Here is a 22360-nt window from a genome sequence, read left to right as displayed (position 1 = left end):
ATTATTTTTTTAATAAATTATGACTACCGTAAATTTTTTATTTTTTCCATTAGCTATTGTAAAGAAAAGGCACTTGAAGATGCGAATAAATAAATTTATTTAAAAATAATAGTAGTCGTTGTGATAATTTTATTATTAACACACAATTAAATATTTTATTTTTATGTACCAAGAAGGTTCATATTTTGATAACTCAGAAAATTATAATTTGATCCATGTAGATGTAAATTGAGAACCATGACATATATTACGCACCCTCAAAGTGCATATTGTGAAATCACTCAATATTATATATTGAGTACTCTTAAGGTACATATTTAAAATTTTCGATGATTTTATGCATATTGTGAAACTCCTTAATATTAGGCCATCTCCAACCAATCCACTCAATTTATCCAGTTTTAACCTTAAATATGCAGTTGCTACAGTAATTTTACTTCAATCATAACTCCATTTTTCACTATTATTCTTCAAATATTCAATTTTTCTTATTATTTTAAACAACTTTTTTTTTTTTATAATTTCAAATAAAATTTTAAAAAATAAAGATTAAATTTAAAAATCAAATTTATAATTTTAAAAATCAAAAAAATTAAAAAAAGAAAAAGTAAAACAACACCAAAATTTGGCGTTGCTACATTGCAACACCAAAATTGGCGTTACACTATAGCAATGTCAATTTTTTGCGTTGGATTTGGCGATCCACGCCAAAAAAGCCAATCTAACGCCATTAATAACGCTGGGTTGGAGATGCACTTATAGTAGTATATTACGTACCATAAAGGTTCATATTTGAAATTCTCGATGATTTATATATTGAGCACCCTATAAGTGCAATGTAATAATATATATTAGAAACTCCTTATATATAATTCTTTTTACTCTCATATGTGGTAATAACATAACAACTATGAATTCTGTTTAAATTTGTGATATATTTATTTTGTGATATTTGAATATTGAACACGTTATAATGAATAATACATAAGACAATTTATGTCTTATTGATAGTGCATCAACGCACATCATCCTAAAATATAAGAAATATTTCACCAATATGAAGTTGGAAAAAAATTCAAGTGAATACTATAGGTAGTTGTGCAACATTGATTGAGAATTCCGGAAGAGCAATAATATTTCTTTCTGAATGAGTAAAACTTGATATCGAAATGCACTATATTCTAGCAAATCTCCAAAAAATTAGCTAAATTTTAATGACATTCACATAAATGGATATCACATTGAGATATCAAGTGAGGCAAATTATGAATTTTTATTGATTACAAAATTCATTGATAGAAATAAATATATTTTTAAAATATCATCTTCATTGTCTTCCAGATTATGTTACACAAAGATTAATGCAGTTGAAACACATCTGATAGACCAGAAGTCTACAAATTTTATAATTTGGCATGATCGGTTTAGGTATTCCGGTAACACTATGATGAGACGAATATTGAAAATACATATGGTGATAAATGTGTTTTTTGTTCAAAATGAAAGTTAATAACTAGACCATCACCAACAAAAGTAGGAAATGAATCCCATGTATTTTTAGAACAAATTCAAGGTGATATATGTGGGCCAATATATCCACCATGCGGACTATTCAGATATTTTACGGAAATTATCGATGCATCTATTAGATGGTCACATGTATGTTTTTTATCTACTCGCAGTTTGGCTTTTGCGAGATTACTTGCTCAAATAATTAAATTACGAACACAGTTTCCAGATCACCCAATAAAGAAAATTTGTCTTGATAATGCTAGTGAATCTTCATCTAAGACATTTAACGATTATGTACGTATATTGGAATAGATATTGTGCATCTTGTACCGTATGTATATATTTAAAATGGTCTAACTAAATCACTAATAAAAAAGCTACAATTAATTCCAAATCTATGTTGATGAAATCTAAACTTTCCGTATCTGCTTAAGGACATCCAGTTATGCATGCAGCAACATTAATAAGATTAAGACCGACAAGCTATCATAGCTACTCCCCATTACAATTGGTGTAGAATGAAAAACCCAATATATCACATTTGCGAATATTTGGGTGCGCAGTTTATCTGCCAGTAGCACCGCCCTAATTGTAGTTTCTTGGATGGATGAATATTCTCTAATGAAGATTTCTTTTTTACTCTTATCTCTTGAGTGTATTCATTTGAATGGTAAATTGTAATTTTTTAAGAGCGTGAATGGTTCTCATTATTATTATTATTATTTTGTTCAATGAATCATATTTTGGATGACTTTTAATGTCAAAGTGGTATCAAAGCTAAGGAGGACAAGCAATCCTACATAGATTTTACATATGGTCAGAGGACAATAAAGAGGATGCATAGCCCGTGAACAAACCAGAAAAACAAGCTTACAAGATATAGAAGTTAGAGAGTTATGGATATAAGTGCAACAACTCTAAGCACAACTTGAACATAATAAACTCCGACCAATCTTGATCATGATCACTCGACAGAACACAAAAATGATGAGATCTTAATTATTTTTATCAATTTAGAAATGATTCCTCCGATGAAGATATTCCTCACCAACATTGTCAAAATTACAGATATGATCGGGATTCATCCAATTACAAAATTGATTTTCCAAGTTTTGAGGGAAAATATGACCAAAATGATTTTACTGATTAATAAACACTATTAAACGAGTCTTTGAATTTAAGAACATTTTAGATGAACATAACGTGAAAATTGTTACTATTAAGTTCAAGAAGTGTGCATTTTCTATGGTGGGAATATACAAACAAACTATGATTGTAAGAAGGAAAAAGAAAGGTTAACTATGAGAAAAAACGAAAAAAGGCACTTCGAAGGAATTTTTTGCCAAACAATTATTGAAAGGAGACATACTTAAAGTTTCATGAATTTAAACTGAAGGAGCTGACTATGGCTAAATATACTGCTAAATTTGAAAATCTTATGAGAATGTGTGAGGTTTTCGAACCTAAGGAACACATAATCATTCACTATCTCGAAGGGTTCGAGTTGATCTAATAATTCAAATGCTTCAAAAAAGTGTTTCAAGTACCAAGGCTTCGGGTATATTGCATTAGATTGCCCAAATTGCCGGATCATTGCCTTGGTGGAAGAAGATTTGAAAAATGATAAATTTAGTAGCCTTCAAACAGAGTGTGATAAGGAAACACAAATAGGTGACAAAATTACTAATGGGGATATTGATGAATTCCTTTTTATTCTACGCAACTTAAGTACAACTCTGATCGCAGACATGTCAACAACGATGAAGACACATCAGCGTGTCACGTGCAATTTTTTTGCGCAGAGGATAGAAAAAGCAAATTTTGTAGAGATAGAATCCTTTTTTCAGAACATGAAAAATTAGTATTTGAAAATAATAATTGACTATAGAATAAAATTTACAATTTCCCCTGTAATCAGATGTTAGAAAATAAACATCTAATCAAATATGTTAGCGGAAGCGGGTAGCGAAATTTAAACAAACCTCCAGTCATTGTTAAAAATTAAATTTGTTCTTGACATATTCTACTTCAAGAACAGTAGATTGGAATCGTGGGAAGATGGTGTTGGATCCTGGAACCCTAGGATGACGTTGCCAAACCCTGGCTCTCAAATAGCGATGGTGTATTCTGATTCTAAGAGTAGGTTTAGTAACTCGTATATGAAAGTATTTATAATAATTTAAAAAAAAAAGGAGAAACCATCACGATTTTTCTGCCACTTCTCACGTATATTTTGAATGTGATAGACTTAATGGGAGAAAAGTGGGCCACAATTTAAGGTTAGTTTAATTATATAAGATAATTAAAAAATAATCAAAATTTAAATATGTTTAATTAATTAATTAAACTAACATTCTCCCACTTGGCCCACTCAAACCATCACAACATAACGAGAAAACTTACATAGGAATCATGGCGGTAGGTCTTTTATAAATGAATGTTACCTTCCATGAATCACGATATGTCAAGCATCTCAAACTAAATTCACAACTTAATGAATAAATCTTATATTTATTCCAGGTTAAACTTAAAGCGAGTTTTTTCAATAATAAACAAATATTTGCACAATAACGCGAAAAAACATCAAACTGAATAAGAGTCTCAAATAACAATGTGTGCAAATAAACTACATTGTGGAATCAAGTCCATACTTGCTACATGATCCCTCAAATTCTTTTGTGGCATGCCTTTATTTAAGGGATCATCAAACATCAACTCTGTACTAACGTGTTCAATGACCACTTTATTTTCCTTGACACGTTATCTTAAGGTTAAATACTTGATGTCGATGTATTTACTTCGACTCTCACTCTTAGTGCTTTTAGCCATAAACACCGCAGCAGAGTTGTCACAGTACAACTTGATCGGTCTAGAAATAGAGTCAAAGACTCTAAGTTCGGATATGAAACTCTTCAACCATACACCATGCGAGCTAGCCTCGAAACATGAAACAAACTCAGCCTCCATAGTGGAAGTAGCAGTGATAGACTGCTTTGCACTTCTTCAAGAGATAGCTCCACCAGCCAACATAAACACATAACCCGATGTGAATTTCCGAGTGTCAATGCAGCCAGCGTAGTCCGAATCGGAGTAGTCAATCACTTCCAAGACATCAGTTTGTCTATACATAAACATGAAATCTTCGTACCTTGAATGTACCCCATATAACATCCCTTTATCATTAGTTGCAAGCAAAATATCATCCACGTACAACACAAGGAAGCAAATATGACTCCCACTAACCTTCTGTATATACAATAATCCATGACGTTTTCTTCAAAGCCGAATGAAGAGATAACATCATGAAATTTCAAATACCATTGGCGGGAGGCTTGCTTCAATCCATATATGGATTATTAAGCTTACATACTAAATTTTCTCACCTTCCTCCATCAATAGTTTTTCATCCTCTTGAACACACATGGTCATTAATTCATTGATGGACCATTTATCTTTATGTGTGTTATAGGATAATGTCCTGCATCCGCATTATATGCTCGCGCACACCCCCTCACACCCGTGAATCTCATGGTGGAGAACTAAAATGACTGGTATAATCAATGTCCATCCAACCTAAATGAAGGAGGGTCATTTCCTTCCAAATTTCGTAATTATCACCAGTCAATTTGGGGACATCACACTTAATGTCAGAGAAAATCATAGGATTAAACGCTCCAAAATTAAACATACATGCTCATCAATAAACGAGACAAATAAATTACATGTTCTACCAATGTAAACATGTTAAGACATGAATCTAAAGACATAAGACTTGTCTGTAGACTAAAGTTTTACTCAATTAGATTTAAACAAAAACATTATAATAAAACTATCAAATTGCGTTCCTTTTCTCAATTCCTGTGGGTAGATTAAGAAATACAACTCGATATTTTATCCTAATTACTCATACAAATATAACAAGACTTCTGTGGGTAGATCTCATCACTTTGTACATGATAATTACAATCGATGTCTATTAATGTGATTTCAAATAAATCATAAATAAAATTTTAATTAATCGAGGATGTTGTGGCTATTTCGCAATTAAATAAAATTTAAAATAAATCACAAACATCATGAATGTATAAACTTAAGTGCACATCTCTATAAGCTATTGAGTGCTCTGTATGTGAATTTATAAAATAAATTAGCAATCTTATTACAAGTTATCAAGCAAAATCAGCAATTGTTTTTGGACAAATTATTGACTCGCCAATGATAAATTTGTTTTGACAATCGAAAGTTGACAATAAAGTAGTGTGTCGAACAATACTCCATCTTTGAACAAATCTATTGTTCACACACAAATAACCAAATTATTATCACTACATTCAATGTCATTAAACATGCATGTAACTACTTAATCGTTGACTTGCCTTTGGGTCAATCAACAGCTTTATAAATTACATACACAACCTTCTAACATATAAAATAAACCGATCTACACAACAGAGGCTGCTTTGGCAACATTACTGTTTCAACCAATTCATAAAATATATTATATTATTCATTGCTAATTAAATTCACGTTAAAATACATCATATATGTATGTCCAATACATATTAAAACTATAACAACAACAATTAATTTATGGACTCATCAAAATAATCAAACAGTCCAAAAATACTAAATGCAGCGGAATCACACAGGCAAAAATATGTCACCCAAAGAGACTATAAATTTAATATAATGAATATTTATAGTCGAATTTGCATAAATGCATAATGTCGAAAACATATGCTACTTTGTCTCTAATTTAACTAGATCATCAAACGGATCAGAATGAATTCAAAATTATGTTTATAAATCAAACTGATTAAATTAGAACACCATATTGATACAAATATCAAATAAATGGATCCGCATGATTTCATAAACTGATCCCATAAATTGCAGATGCATGGTCATAATTGCATATAAATATTCACAATTATATATTGCCAAATTGCAAAATTATTTTGACCAAAATTAAATGAATAAACTAAACTAACAGCTGCCGCATATACATGTGCAATTCCAATTCCAATAGCACACTTACGAATATGGATGCATGTTTGATCAATTGATTTACACAAAATATATGAATAAATAAATGAACAAACACCCAAATTGTACGGACATGATTACATTCTTATGCACGCACATATGATTCTACACTTAAAAAATCAATTTAATCATATGTATTCAATTTAAATAAAAATTGCCACGGAAGCAAATTATCTCTAAAATATATGAGAATAATTCTAATTCCATAAAATATTTCAAGAAATTATGATAATGAATGAATAGCAGCATCTCACATCTTAATCTGATTTCAAGAATAGTTACGCATAATCAAAAGTGCACAGACAGTCAAATAGACAATAGTTATGACCAAATTAGCTATAACCAAACATATGCATGTCTTATCTCATTAGAATCCATATATATTTTATTCTCGTTGCTATCCCAATAAGTGGATTAAGATCAGTCATTAAAGACAAAACAGATTGAATCTTGGGCAACGTTCATTGCAAATATGTCAATTCATGCATCTTAATTTGGTTTCGAATTCAGAAAGTACTTTCTTTCAAGAAAAAGAGGCGCACAAATAAAGCAACAATGAGTTCAATTACTGCAAACGCAGTGGAAGTCGGTTACGACAAATCGACAAGCAATAATGAAAATTCACACCAATGTAATTCAGATCCATTGATAAATAAAATATCTCAATACTCAATACGGAAAGACTTCCTCAAGGTAATTAATTGTGCATACAAGTTGATACAGATATGAAGCGCTCATAAGATATTACACAAGAATCTGAACACTCCATCAAAACACAAGGAAAATTCAGAATTTTAATATTTTGTATAAATTAATTTCAAAATAAAATTCAAAATTTTCCTTAAAAACAGACTGAAAATTTCTCAAACCGCAGGATCGGATCTTGATCAAGAAAATATCGCAAAGCAATTGTTGTAAATAAAAAAAAACCAAATTATTTTCAAATAAGAAATTAAAGCGAATCTTGATCAAGAATTTGGTGAGAAGAAAATTCAAAGCAAGGCAGAGGCAAAATAGCTCTTATATGAAATGTTAGAAAATAAACATCTAATCAAATATGTTAGCGGAAGCGGGTAGCGAAATTTAAACAAACCTCCAGCCATTGCTCAAAATTAAATTTATTCTTGACATCTTCTCCTTCAAGAACAGTAGATTGGAACCGTGAGAAGAAGGTGTTGGATCCTGGAACCCTATGATGGCGTTGCCAAACCCTTGCTTTCAAATAGCGATGGTGTATTCTAATTTTGAGAGTATGTTTAGTAACCCGTATGTGAGAGTATTTATAATAATAAAAAAAAGGAGAAACCGTCAATCACGATTTTTCTGCCACTTCTCACGTATATTTTGAATGTGATAGACTTAATGGAAGAAAAGTGAGCCACAATTTAAAGTTAGTTTAATTATATAAGATAATTAAAAAATAATCAAAATTTAAATATGATTAATTAATTAATTAAACTAACTGTGGTAGGAAAAAAACTGTGTTGATACTATAAAAAATAATATTTTGTATTGAATAATTGATTTTGTATCAGTGAATGATATATACAGAGACAAAGGTCCTGAGGCAACTGCCCCTCCAATTTTTTATTTTTTATTATTTTTTTTAAGTAAAAATAATTTTATTTTAATCTAATTATGTAATTTTTCCCTACTGATTCAAAATTTTTATTCTATTTTATCCCTAAATTCATTATTTTAATTTATAATATTATATAATAATTTTAATTATAAATATTTAATATAAAAAATATAATTTTATATTCTCAATGTTATTACAATATTACCATATATTTTTTTCCTTTTCTATATTTTTTTCTTTTCATTTATTTATTTATTTTTTCTTCATAATTTTACTATATTGTAAAAAAAAAAATGAATAAAAGATAGAAAATGAAGTTGTATTAATGGTAGTAAACTGGTGAGTAGGTTCTTATAATTTTTTTTCACGCATAAGTAAGCAAAATTATCGGTTCAAATAAAACTGAAATCGAATAATAAAAAAATAAAAATAACATAAAATTTTTTTACCCCAAAGTCAGAAAGCTAGTTCCGTTATTGGATATATATTATATTAATGTTTATATACACTTGTTATTTTTTAATAATATTTATGACCATTATTTCATTGAAAAATGTAAGTTAACATACTAAATATATATAAACTTATGAAATATATACTTAATCTGTTCATTAAATTTATGTCTTTTTTTTTCTTTTTTATTTTTCTACGATAAATACATACTTTTCTTTTATAGCATGTTTTTTAATTAAATATCTTTAAATATCACTTTTATTTACAAAAAGGTCATAACTATTTATATATTTAATTTATCAAAATTTATGTTTCATCTAATTGACTATCATATAGTTTTTACTCTTTCCCCTTATATTACAATCAATTAACATAATACTCTAATATTAATTAAAACTTGTGTCCAACTTAAATAAATATATCATTGATAGTTAAAAAAATTAATAATTTAATATAAAAATATTATTTTTATATTATTAATTTAATTTTTCATATCTAATATAAAAAAAAATATACTTACTAAAAAAACATAAACATGAAGGGATATACCCTATATTTAATTATCATTCAATTCAATTCTGGTTGTAAGTTTTAAATATTAAAAATTTGAATTAAAATAATTATTTTATATAATATAAATAAATAGATATTAGTATAATATTATATTATATAATTAATTTTTAAAAACATTAATGCTTGTTTTGATATTAATATCTATTTATATTCTATGGTATAATTTTGAAATAATATGTTGATTTGAATTTTTTTTAAAAATAATATTTTATAAAAAAATAATATATTTTTGTTAGAAATCTTTTGCAAAATCAATAGGTTTATTTTAATTTAAAATTATAAAGGAATAAATTCTGTAATTTAAAATTTTTGCTATTCTAAAATATACCAAATTACATAAGATTTATTTAAATTGTGTTTATTTATGTGATTTTAGTTTTAAATAGTAAAATTGGGAATTGACAATAAATACTTAATATGATATAAATATATAGTAATGTAATTTTTAAATGTAAATAAATTTTATTATAATATAATAAATAAAAAAATAAGTATTTAATTTAATATTTTTGTTACGCATGAAATTTAGAATTAGGTTAAAAAGCCCAAAGTAAAAGAAAAATGGGCCTGGCAATAGAGTTGATTGAACTGGCTGAAGGACACCGTGAGGAAATCAAGGAAAATAGGTTTATTTCTAAGGAAAGTCCTCGGGACGGAAAGTCCTCAGGACGGAAAGACCTCAGGTCGGAAGGTTTTCAGGTCGGGAGGCCCTCAAGACGGAAAGTCCTCGGGACGGAAAGTCCTCGAGACGGAAAGACCGCAGGTCGGAAGGTCTTCAGGTCGGGAGGTCCTCAAGACGGAAAGTCCTCAGGGCGGAAAGACCTCAGGTCGGAAGGTTTTCAGGTCGGGAGGCCCTTAAGACGGAAAGTCCTCGGGACGGAAAGTCCTCGAGACGGAAAGACCTCAGGTCGGAAGGTTTTCAGGTCGGGAGGCCCTTAAGACGGAAAGTCCTCGGGACGGAAAGTCCTCGAGACGGAAAGACCTCAGGTCGGAAGGTTTTCAGGTCGGGAGGCCCTCAAGACGGAAAGTCATCAGGACGGGAAGTCCGCAGGTCGGGAGGTCCTCAGGTCGGAAAGTCCGCAAGTCGAAAAGTCCTTAGGACGGAAGGTCCTCAGGTCGGACAGGTCGGGAGGTCCTCAGGTCGGACAGGTCGAGAGGTCCTCAAGTCGGGATTCTGCGGCTGGACCAACCAGTCAGATGGTTTGCAAGTCGGTCGTAGATTGGCAGTCGGGCCAAAAGGGCGGAAGATCTGTGGTCGGCTCAAAGAGTGAAATATAGTGATAATTTGTGGTCCGTTGAGGACACGTGTCAGCAGGAGAAGGGTTGGAAGACGGTTGGGAAGGAGACGTTGTAACCGTTCGGGCGACGGTTTTCAGTACAATTTCCCAGAGAATATTTAAGGGTTTGGATCATCATTTGGCAAGGCATCTTCAATCAACTTCAACAAAACAAAGTCAGATTTGGGGATCACCACTTTAAATTTCAGTCTTTTATTTTTCAGTTTATTTTCTGTACCATACAGTGTTTAGAGATTCCTAATCTCAGGCACTAATTAATCAAGTTTAAGGATATTTTCTATATCTTTGAATTTTACTTTATTTTTGTTGAAAAAATACATCAACAATTTTAAAAATATAAAATGATAAAACTATGATGAAATTTCTAAGCAAAGTTTTAGTTTGAAATTAATTTTTAATAATATATTTTTATTAAAAATTTACGTATTAAACATTGATAATTTTAATTTAAAATTCAAATAAAAACACTTATAAAACACATCAAAATACACCCTAAACTAACCCTAAACTTTGATGTGTTTGATTTTTGAAATTTTTAAAAATAAAAATTTCAAAAATCAAACACAAATAAAATATAAAATTTTAAATAATTAATTTTATTTTATTTTTCAGAAAAAAAAAAGAAAACATTTATCATATCCAGTCGTCAAGTCAGAATCAGTCGACTACATTATTCATCAATTGGTAAACAAAAAGCTAAAATCATCACCATCATCATCATCATTATCAAAACCCGACATCTGATTATCAAAGCAAACCCGATTCCTCATTCCAGGGCCTGCCTGAATCATCATCGAACCAATTCTTGGATGGATGGATGGATGAACAAGATGTGCCCACCGCACACTGACTCATGACCGAATCCGGAAAGAGAAAACGAATCCGACCAACACCTGGCACCATCATCCCACTTGTACCTCTGCAAACCAAGCAGGGCGTACTAACTAAACCCCGCCACAACCAATCCAGATCCCGATTACCAGACTCGCCGGAGCTGCTACAGCTCCACCAACTACTCAAAACCTACACATTCGTTGTCCGACTTTGTCGATCGCCGGAATACGACGTTTCGGAAGGACTCGAACGGTTTTCTTGCCGGCAGATCTCAAATGATGGTTTCCGATCACTTTGGGAATTAACGACTTAATTTACTGTTGGATTTCTGCGGGTCAAAGCCCTCTGCTGCTAGGGTTGATTCACCGCTGACTTGCGGTTCCAATTTCGATCGGATTTGTTCGATTTTGGGATCGCATTGCGGCGGTAAGTGGTGAGCGTTGAAGATCTGTTAAAATTTTGGCGTATCTTGGAAGATTGAATTGGGGAGGTTGAATCCAGTTTGGTAGATGGCGCTGTTTAGAAGATTCTTCTACAGGAAGCCGCCGGATCGGCTGCTCGAGATCTCCGAGAGGGTCTACGGTACGCATTTCCAGCTGTTTTTACAAAATATTTAGGGTTTACTTTTGAATGCTGCTTCAAACTTCAAACTGGATTTGGGCTAGAGTTCGTCAGCTGGTGGTCTTTGTTGTGAGGGTTTGGAAATGATGAATGGAGTTTGCTTGGATGTGAGCGAAATGTGTTGAAATTTGAGAACAATATGATTGCTATAGATTTTCTGACTGCCTATGTTCATTTCAATTAATGAGATTCTTGTTCATTGGATGATGAGTTGTTTGTGAATTTTACTAATTTAGAGCTTATGAGGGGCTGTTGGTAAGCAAAAATGTTTTAAGGAATGAAGATAATTAAGACCTTGAGGGGATTGTGCGAAGTTGGACAAGATTAAGATTGCCACACTTACGAGTTACATGATTATTTCTTTCAATGTTTTACCTCTGATTTGAAATTCCTATTTCGCATCTCGGGAAGATAGTGTAGTCTGTTTTTCATGCTACAAAAAGCTATGTGTAACATTAACAACATCTCTGTTGAATTCTAGAATTTTGATAGTATTCGATTTTTGCTGAATACAGTGTTCGACTGCTGCTTCTCAACCGATGTGCTCAATGAAGATGAGTACAGAACATACATGAATGGGATTGTGGCTCAGCTACAGGATCACTACCCTGAAGCTGCTTTCATGGTTTTCAATTTCAAAGAAGGCGATCGAAGGAGCAAGTTATCGGACGTTTTGTCACAGTATGATATGACAGTAATGGATTACCCTCGGCAGTATGAAGGGTGTCCGCTGTTACCATTGGAGATGGTCCACCACTTCCTTAGGTCCAGTGAGAGCTGGTTGTCGCTCGAGGGCCAGCAAAATGTTGTTTTGATGCACTGCGAAAGGGGAGGGTGGCCTGTGCTGGCTTTCATGCTTGCTGGTCTTCTTCTGTACCGAAAACAGTACACGGGGGAGCAGAAAACTCTTGAAATGGTGTACAAGCAAGCACCTCGGGAGCTTCTTCATCTTTTGTCTCCGTTGAATCCTCAACCGTCTCAGCTCAGATACCTTCAGTATGTTTCGAGAAGAAATTTTGGTTCAGATTGGCCGCCGTCAGATACTCCTCTGGCTTTGGATTGTGTTATTCTTAGAAACCTTCCAATGTACAATGGCGGGAGAGGATGTCGGCCGGTGGTTCGCGTGTATGGTCAGGATCCTTCTTTGAAGACATCCACTAGAAATTCTAAGCTTTTGTTTTCATCATCTAAGCTGAAAAAGCGTATTCGTCTCTATCGATCGGTAATTCTACAATTATTCAGATACATGTGATTGTGAAGTGCAAATATTGTTACTAAATGTGTTTCTGCAGGAAGAGTGTGAACTTGTTAAAATCAATCTCCGTTACCACGTCCAAGGAGATATTGTTCTCGAGTGCATACATTTGGAGGATGATCTAGTGCGGGAAGAGATGATTTTTAGAGTTATGTTCCATACGGCATTCGTTAGGTCAAATGTTCTGTTGCTAACACGCGATGATGTTGATGTTCTTTGGGACGCCAAGGACCAATTCTCGAAAGAATTTAAAGCCGAGGTAAGTTTTTTGTCATGCTGTATTATGTTACTCGATATCTGAGAAAGGAGTGAATATTTTTTCTATATCAGGTGCTCTTTTTAGACACGGACTCTGTGCATTCGATTGCAAGCTCGGAAGAAGCAGCAAGTGAAGATGACAACGAAGCAGAAAATGCCTCTCCGGAGGAATTTTACGAGGCAGAAGAGATATTCAGCAATGCTAGCGATATAGTTCAGTCTAATGATGAGGAAAAAGGCAGTAATCATGCAAATCATAAAGAATTCTTGAAAGATGATTTGGATCATCATACATTTGAAGATTGTTCTTCCGAAGAGGGGATCAACGGACATGATGGCAAGATGCACCCGGGTAATAATGTACTTCCCAATATGAATACTGAACTTGAGCCGAGGCTTCTGATTTTCGATGTGGATAGTAATTCTGAAAGTTCTTCAAATTCAGGTAGCAAGCAAAATGAAGAAGTACCTCCAGCAAAGGATATCGATAGGCAGGTTCAACAGCAGAAATATGGCGCCGATAATAATGGTAATAACAATAAGCTGAAATCGGATAAGGGGTCTACAACAGGGTCGAAAAAGCAGGCAGGTTCTGGTTTGAAGACTGCTTCAGATGGAGTTGGTACAAACAAGAAATCTAAGCAGCAAGAGCCGCAGGGAGTGCGGGTGGCTAAGCCAACTGCTGTGTCAAGGTGGATTCCGTCGAATAAAGGTTCTTACACTGATTCGATGCATGTTTATTATCCGCCATCGAGATATAACAGTGCTCCTGCAGCATTAGCTGTTGCGAAAGATGCCTCTCCTGGGGGAAAATCTGGTCCGACATCTTCGGAAATGACTACATCCAGGAGAAGTTCGGCATCAGGGCGCCCAAAGAGTGGATCGGGTTCGACATCAGTAGGATTATCTCAAGTTAAAGAGGTTGTGTCCCCTAGGCTGCCTTCTACTCCTGAATTAGAAAATGATGTCTTAGATAACTCTTCATTATCCCCATCCCCTTTAGCTTCCTCTGCTCAACCGCCGCTGCCACCACCACCTCCTCCTCCCCCTCCTCCACCTCTTTCATATGGGCCATTGATTAGCAAGCCGCCCCCACCTCCACCTCCTCCTCCACCTCCACTTCCTTCATATTCTCCTCCCCCTACATCATTTCCATATACAAATACAAGCTCATGGTCAACTTTACAAGAAACTATCCCTACCCCTCCCCCTCCGCCTCCTCCTCCTCCTCCTCCTCCTCCTCCTTTCTCTCTTAGTACACAAACTATTGGTAGAGTTTTTACACCTCCACCTCCGCCGCCACCTCCACCTCCTCTTCCACCCTCCAACTATGTTGCACATTTGCCTCCACCGCCACCGCCACCTCCCCCTCCACCTCCTCGTATAGGGGCACCGGCACCACCTCCACCTCCTCCTCCACCACCTTCTTTACATGTAGCTTCTTTCTCTTCACAAACATTCCCACGTCCTACACCACCTCCTCCACCTCCACCTCCTCCTCCAATGCATGGAAGTGTAACACTTACTGCATTTGGTGCTCCACCTCCACCACCACCACCACCTCCGCCGCCTTCACATGGGGCACCCCCTCCACCACCTCCGATGCGTGGGGGTTTAGCACCACCTCCACCACCTCCTCCCCCACCAGCTCCGGTACGAGGAGGTTCAACACCACCTCCACCTCCTCCTCCCCCAATGCATGGTGGATTGGCACCTCTTCTATCACCTTCTCTTGGAGGTCATATACCTGGCCCTCCTCCACCCCCTCCTCCTCCCGGAGGTCGTATACCAGGCCCTCCTCCACCCCCACCTCCTCCCGGAGGTCGTATACCAGGCCCTCCTCCACCCCCGCCTCCCCCTGGAGGTCGTACACCTGGCCCTCCTCCACCCCCACCTCCCCCTGGAGGCCGTGCACCAGGCCCTCCTCCGCCCCCACCTCCTCCTGGAGGTCATTTACCTGGTCCTCCTCCACCTCCACCTCCACCCGGAGGTCGTCCCCCTGGCCCTCCTGCACCCCCACCTCCCCCTGGAGGTCGTACACCTGGCCTTCCTGCACCCCCACCTCCTCCTGGAGGTCGTGCATCTGGTCCTCCTGTACCCCCACCCCCTGGACCTCCAAGACCACCAGGGAGTGGACCTCCGCCACCTCCACTCGGTGGAAAGGTTCCATCAATGGAGAATAGAGGATTGTCATCTGGTAGGGGACGAGGGCTTTTGCGTCCTGGGATGTCAGCTGGCACAGCCCCTAGGAGACCTACTTTAAAGCCACTTCATTGGAGCAAGGTGACAAGAGTATTACAAGGAAGCTTGTGGGAAGAATTACAGAGATTTGGGGAGCCACAAATGTATTTCCCTTTCTTTACTCTTTTTACTTTTTTTGGTTTATGTTAGCTCATACCTTATTGTTATTTATTGATTTGAGCCCTTCTTTCACGTCTAAGTAGAAAGGAATGAGAACTATGGCATTACACTGCATTACGCAATTTGCATGAACATCTCTACTTTTTTGAACTATATATTTTGATTCTATCCCTGTAAATGACTATTTGGTTCTCTCTCTCTATATAGATATATATTGCTGTATCTTACACTAGTTGTCATTTCTTTTAAATACAGGGCACCAGAATTTGATGTATCAGAACTTGAGTCTCTCTTCTCTGCCACTGTCCCAAAGTCAGATGGTGCAGGTGGCAAATCTGAAGGGCGCCGAAAGTCTACTGGTTCTAAGCCTGACAGAGTCCATCTGGTACTGTTGTCTGAATCCAATAACCATTTCTGTTATGGGTGCGCTTTATAGGGGAATTGGTAATAATTTAATAAGGAGTTGATACAATATAGAATATGTTGAGTTGTTAGCTTTATTTGCGATTGCAACAGTTCTTTATAATGTTTTTGGTTAATGATAGAAAACCTTGAGATCTTAAAATGTGTGAACTATCTCCTGAGTATTGATATTTGTAAAATCCTATGAATTGTGTTATCACAATTATTGCACTGGAATGCAAGTGGATCTTGACAGTTCATTCTTACGAGATTGATGGCCATATAGAAAAGGATGGCAGTGAAAGTCATTGCTATCATGGCGCTTTATATCCCTGCCTGGAATAACAAATATGCCTATATGGAAGTCATATTGAGAAGCTGCTTAGTTGATAAAAAATGAGCAACAACACTTTATAGATATGATAGATATATAGGTGACGCAGAATAGCTTTGTTGCTGACATTTTTTTAATTTTATTCTGTAAGAGAGACATTTGGAAGAATTTTCTTGTTCTCTTTAATGAAAATAAACGTTATAATATGGCCTCATGTATTTAATACCTGCCGTATATTCTTTCTAATTATATTTCTTCATTAGGAAGATTAAAGCAGCATCAGTATACCTGTATGTATACCTACTCATTATTTGGAAATTCTTCCCAGCTCATCCTAGTTACTTGGTACTTATATTTCTTCAGAAAAAGCCTATTTTGATGTTATTCATCACCTGTGAGATTGTTTCAACTTAGAATGTCAGCAGATTGTTAATATTTTATAACATGCTGGTCATGTATGCTCTAAGTTTTTTTCTTCTGTGCAATCTCCATATGTACTCCTTTTTTCTTCTGGGCTGTATTTGCTAGAGTTTCTGGATAGATTGAGCTGCAGGATTGTCTCGATATTAGATGTCAGGGGTTAAGTCATAATCAATTTTTTCTTTCTTGTTTCTCATTTGAACCACCATTTTTGTAGATTGATCTAAGGAGGGCCAACAACACTGAAATTATGCTCACAAAAGTCAAAATGCCACTCGCTGATATGGTGGTGAGTTGAGGTTCTTGCTTATTTAATGTTGAGCCATTCAGTTTCTTGTTCTCTGCTGTAGAATGCTAGAGTTTATTTTTCGGCGATATAGTCTATGGTATAGGATTATCAGTTATCTGAAGTCTATGTTATTTAATTGGTACTTGCAGTTTGCTCTTTAAGATTGCCATGTAGATTTTTGAATCAACAAAGTTTCAAATAAAGTGATGAATGCATGTTGCTCATACTTATATGAAACACTGAGATTATATGAGCAAGAATAATTGTTCATCCAATAAAGTTCCGGAAAGTAAGAGATTTGGTAGAACTTAGAGAAGAAGGCTTCTCTCAATGTATATGTGCTTATACTAATATAGTATCAGATTGTTTCTAATCTAATGCATATGTGATACTTTTATTGTAACTGTGAAGTGGTGAAAATAATTGCCCAAATAACTCTATGATAGATGACTTTAAGTTCATAGCAAATCTTATTAGATTAAAAAAGTGAAGCAAATTGTTTGAATATAGGTTAACTAGAAGTTGCAATCAAGCCTGGGAAGAGATAGAATTCTCAATACATTGAGATTCTTGATTGCTTTTTTCAATTTTGAAGTAAAGTTAAAGCAAATGATAGAAAAATTCCCTGCTGCACATTTATACTAAGAGTTTTTTTTTATCCTTAACATGTTTTTGACATGCATAATTAAAGCAGACGTATGCATGCAAAGTATTCTCATCTATTTTATTGTGTTTCCTTTAATGAAATGTATTTACTGTAGAAAAAAAAAACACTTACCATTTCTTATTGAAGGGTTTCAAGGCTTAAATAGCAATTCTCAGATTTGAAATTGAGCTATGTTGTAAACTTGTTTGTGTAAGACTGAGAAGGTGGTGCCCTTAAATATGATGGATCTGTCTTATAAATTATTCTGATTCTTGTATTCCGTAACATTAAGGATGGTTCACTTGACAGGCAGCAGCACTTGCAATGGATGAATCAATTTTGGATGCTGACCAGGTGGAAAACCTCATTAAGTTTTGCCCAACCAAGGAAGAGATGGAGCTTCTCAAGGTGAACCTTTATATAGGTTCTGAATATTACAATTTTCATTTTTTCCTATGAAACAATTGAGCCATCAGTTTCTTCTAATTAATTTTTCTTGTAATCTTCTAGGGCTACACTGGTGACAAGGATAACTTGGGAAAGTGTGAACAGGTTTGTTAACAATGCTAACACTATTATCTGTTAAATATTGTTGTCCCACATAGAACAATTGTGGGAATTCCCTCTTGTATATAAGGGTGAAGGGCTACTCCACTTAATACCCGTTAGTTTTAAGTTGGAAACCCGGATTCTCTTCTTAACGTAGTATTAGAGCCATGATATACGTATTGTGTATTGATTCTGTTTTATGATTTTTTTGTACTTGAAAGAAATGCCTACTAATTTAACTCCTAAGGTATGCATCACTTAGTGTACTTATCTATACTTAGCATTACGATCAAAATATGTGTTATGTGTCTTGTGCTGATGCTGATTAGTGATGATTACGTTAATATTGTTAATTGAGAAGTTAATTACTAAAGGGAAAGGAAGAACTAGTAGCTCAACAAGTTCACTCTTTTTCTAAAAAACTATTTCAAAGTAATATCGTACTTATGAAATGGCATTTCTAACATAGGCAAGAATATCATCAATCAGTTAGTATAGTGAATTTGAAGAAAACTTCACTGTACTGAGGCAATGATAATGGTGGTCAATGATAATGGTGGTATCATGTTTGGTGAATGTGCAATAAGTTTGTATGTTGTTATCCCTTTTTGGAATATACTTTCATTTTACCCATCTTTTTAATACCCGTTACGGATGGCTTTTTTGATCTCTTAGTTTTTTCTGGAGCTGATGAAGGTGCCTCGTGTTGAATCTAAATTAAGGGTTTTCTTATTCAAGATTCAGTTCAATTCCCAGGTATGCTTAATGTAATGACTTCCAAACATTCCTTTGTTATTCTAGTTTTCTAAATATTTGTCTATCTCAGGTGTCGGATTTCAAGAAGAGTCTGAACACTGTAAATTCTGCTTGTGAAGAGGTAAAGCAAGTGCTCTGCGATCATTGATTAGTTATATTTGTTCTTGTCTCAATTACATTAACTCTATTATTGCATTAGGTTCGAAGATCTTTCAAATTGAAAGAGATTATGAAGAAAATCTTATACCTCGGAAATACATTGAATCAAGGAACTGCCAGAGGTACTTTGGATTCCTTAACAAGCTTAATTCACTAAGCACTCTATTTAACACCACTGTTGTTTTAACATCGTAACATTTCTTGCTGTAAATTTACCAAAGATTTTAGTTTGATTTTGGTTATGGCGGTCGTTGATGTTTCTTGAGTCTAAGATGCATCTAAAGTTAAAATGTTTTACATTCAGGTTCTGCCGTTGGATTCAAATTAGATAGTCTTCTGAAGCTAATAGATACACGTGCGACCAACAACAAGATGACACTTATGCACTATCTTTGTAAGGTATTGAGCCGCTCTTTTCATTTGTTTTTGGTTCGCCTCTAGATAAATCCGGTCATCTTACGCCCTTCGTAGTACACCAGTCAGGGCAATCATAGATTGCAAAATATATTGGAAATCTGAATGAGTTAAATCCTTTTAAGCTGACTTCCACTCCCGCCCTTTTTTTTCTGCTCGGCAGGTGCTTGCCTCAAGGACGCCAGAGCTTCTAGACTTTCATAACGATCTTGTTAGCTTGGAAGCTGCCTCGAAGGTCAGTCAATACACATCCCCTGCTAGGTGAATAGTTTCAGCTTTCGATAAATATTAACACCCTACCCCACCCCCCAGATTCAATTAAAATCTTTGGCAGAAGAAATGCAAGCTATTATCAAAGGTTTAGAAAAGGTAAAGCAGGAATTGGCAGCTTCGGAAAATGATGGTCCTGTGTCAGATACATTTCGCAAGGTATTCCTGTTTCCAATGAATTTTGAATTTCAGTTATGTGCATACTTATTACATGAGCAATGCAGAATTACTCCTTCTAGCAAATTTTTTCAGTTATTGAATTAAACTTTCACTATCTCGTTTCTTTGTGTTTTTGTTTCCATTTGTTATATTTTTTCTTACCCGGGGACAACTGTCGTGTGTGGCAGACATTGAAGGAATTCCTGAGTGTTGCCGAGACTGAAGTACTCTCTGTAACTAATCTATACTCTGTGGCGGTAAGTTTCAAATAATTTTGGTTGTATCATATTATTACTGTTATTGTTTTAAATATTAAATCTTGATCATGGTTATTTTTCGGCAGGGGCGAAATGCAGATGCACTTGCTCTATATTTTGGGGAAGATCCTGCTCGATGCCCATTTGAGCAAGGTAACACGCGGCTACATTTCTCCATTGAAACACTTAAAAGATTGCATTTCACGATCCAAAATCTTTCATCTACTGCAGTTACGGTCACCCTCTTGAATTTTGTGAGGATGTTCCGGAAAGCACACGAGGAGAATTGTAAACAGGTCGAACTGGAAAAAAAGAAAGCTCAAAAGGAGGCTGAAATGGAGAACGCAAAGGGAATTAATCTGACTAAGAAAGGCCTGAAAAGTGGGAGCTGAATGTTTCTCTAGAAATCCATAGTCCCTTTACGGCGCCCACCGTCTTGGATGAAGATCTTTGAACTGATGGACGCCGACCAACCGGGAGGCCTCGCTTTCGAGAAGTATCTATGCACTATACAGTCTTACAAATGGAGCGAGGGTGGGGCGCTTTTTAATGCCCTACAAAACACAAATCCCTTGGTCGAATGCAATCAAGAAGTGGCTATGGCTAGTCGGGATTTTCTTACACTGATCTGCAAGCGGCCTTGTTGTGTCTAGGCTGTTGAATGAGGGAGTTGTAGCTTAAGAAGAGGAATTTTCTATCCAAAGGTACGTATTCGATGGATTATTACATGCTGGTTTGTGATACTCATCGGTCTGACAATGTCGCAAATGCGTTGCCATGTCAGCTTTCCTCGGGTCCCTACCCAAAGGCCGGTCAGAATGTAGCGGGCGCGCATGTACAGAGAGAGCTCTAACCTATATATATATATATAAACTGACGAATGCTGATTCTTTGTGACAGCAACAATGTGTTGGATTCGGTTCAGTTCTGCAGTCAGGTTTGCATTCAAAACCTTCTCATGCAGCCGAGTTATATATATATATATATATATATATGTAGTTTTAGAACTTAGCGAGATTTATTAGATTAGATGAGATTACATACCATTGAATTCTGGCAATGTTGCCATAAATAAATAAATCAGAGGCATTTGGAATTTGAGCTGAAAAATCTGTTGGAAAATACAAAAATGCCCCTGGACGGTATTATAGCTAAGGTTTCACACCTGCCTAATTTAATGTGTAGAATAAGGAATGTTTGTAAGAGTGCACTGGTTAAAGGCTATTTTATTGTTTATGCCAGAATTGCTAAATTATGAATTATCTATTATTAATTGTGGACCATTAAAAAAATAATAGCATGTGGGTAATTTTAAAACAAATATAAAAAGATATGTTACTATTATTGTTATTATTATTATTATCTCGAAGGCTATATTTATAATAATAATAATAATAAATATATTTAATTATCGATAATATAAAATTATAAAATAAATATATAAATGATACTATTTAATTAAAATGAGGAAGAATGAATATACTATTTAAAATAAATAAATATACTATCGTTATCTGTCGATAATATACTATTTAATTAATATAAATAAAATGGATGGAGGAAAAATGATTTTCAATACAGGTATATTATCTTTTCTTACAAAAAAAATTATTTAAATTAAAATCACAAAAAGTTATATTAAATATTATTTAAATTAAATTTTAAATTAAAATCTTAAACTCTAATAGAAATCAAATAAATATATATATATGATGTATTTTATTCCAAGTCTGAGTTTTATACGCTACAATAGAGACTTCAACATTTTGCAGGCACATTTGGTGTGTAGGATGTGGTTCAGTTTTTAACAAGCACCGTAAGATAATTAGAGTCCGTCTGAATTCACTTAAAAGAATAAGTAGAAACAAAATCCAAAGGCATATGTGGAAATGAAGCAGTTTTTTTTATAAAA

General features: G+C 34.8%; 1 protein-coding gene across 1 annotated transcript; it reads left to right on the top strand.

Moving 5' to 3' along the window:
* Positions 1 to 11162: 11162 nt before the first annotated feature.
* On the top strand, positions 11163 to 21683 carry LOC127255120 (formin-like protein 20). The gene is made up of 19 exons (XM_051280505.1): positions 11163 to 11880; positions 12435 to 13141; positions 13212 to 13433; positions 13505 to 13784; positions 13878 to 15777; positions 16049 to 16178; positions 17167 to 17238; positions 18194 to 18292; positions 18395 to 18436; positions 19109 to 19189; positions 19260 to 19310; positions 19389 to 19470; positions 19653 to 19747; positions 19926 to 19997; positions 20075 to 20191; positions 20380 to 20448; positions 20535 to 20601; positions 20680 to 21152; positions 21233 to 21683. The coding sequence occupies exons 1-18, from the start codon at positions 11808 to 11810 to the stop codon at positions 20838 to 20840; spliced, it is 4320 nt and encodes a 1439-aa protein (XP_051136462.1). The 5' UTR covers positions 11163 to 11807; the 3' UTR covers positions 20841 to 21152; positions 21233 to 21683.
* Positions 21684 to 22360: the final 677 nt, after the last annotated feature.

Source organism: Andrographis paniculata, unplaced genomic scaffold, assembly GCF_009805555.1.
Source record: "Andrographis paniculata isolate CXL003 unplaced genomic scaffold, ASM980555v1 Contig53END, whole genome shotgun sequence".
NCBI classification, from domain to species: Eukaryota; Viridiplantae; Streptophyta; class Magnoliopsida; order Lamiales; family Acanthaceae; genus Andrographis; species Andrographis paniculata.
The sequence above is the reverse complement of the archived record's forward strand: the minus strand, read 5'-3'. Positions and strand labels throughout refer to the sequence as shown.

Coding starts and splice junctions, on each gene's coding strand:
- LOC127255120 (XM_051280505.1), top strand. CDS start 11,808: ATGGCGCTGTTTAGAAGATTCTTCTACAGGAAGCCGCCGGATCGGCTG. Junction 13,785..13,877: donor TGATGGCAAGATGCACCCGG/GTAATAATGTAC, acceptor CTTCAAATTCAG/GTAGCAAGCAAAATGAAGAA. Junction 20,449..20,534: donor CTAATCTATACTCTGTGGCG/GTAAGTTTCAAA, acceptor ATTTTTCGGCAG/GGGCGAAATGCAGATGCACT.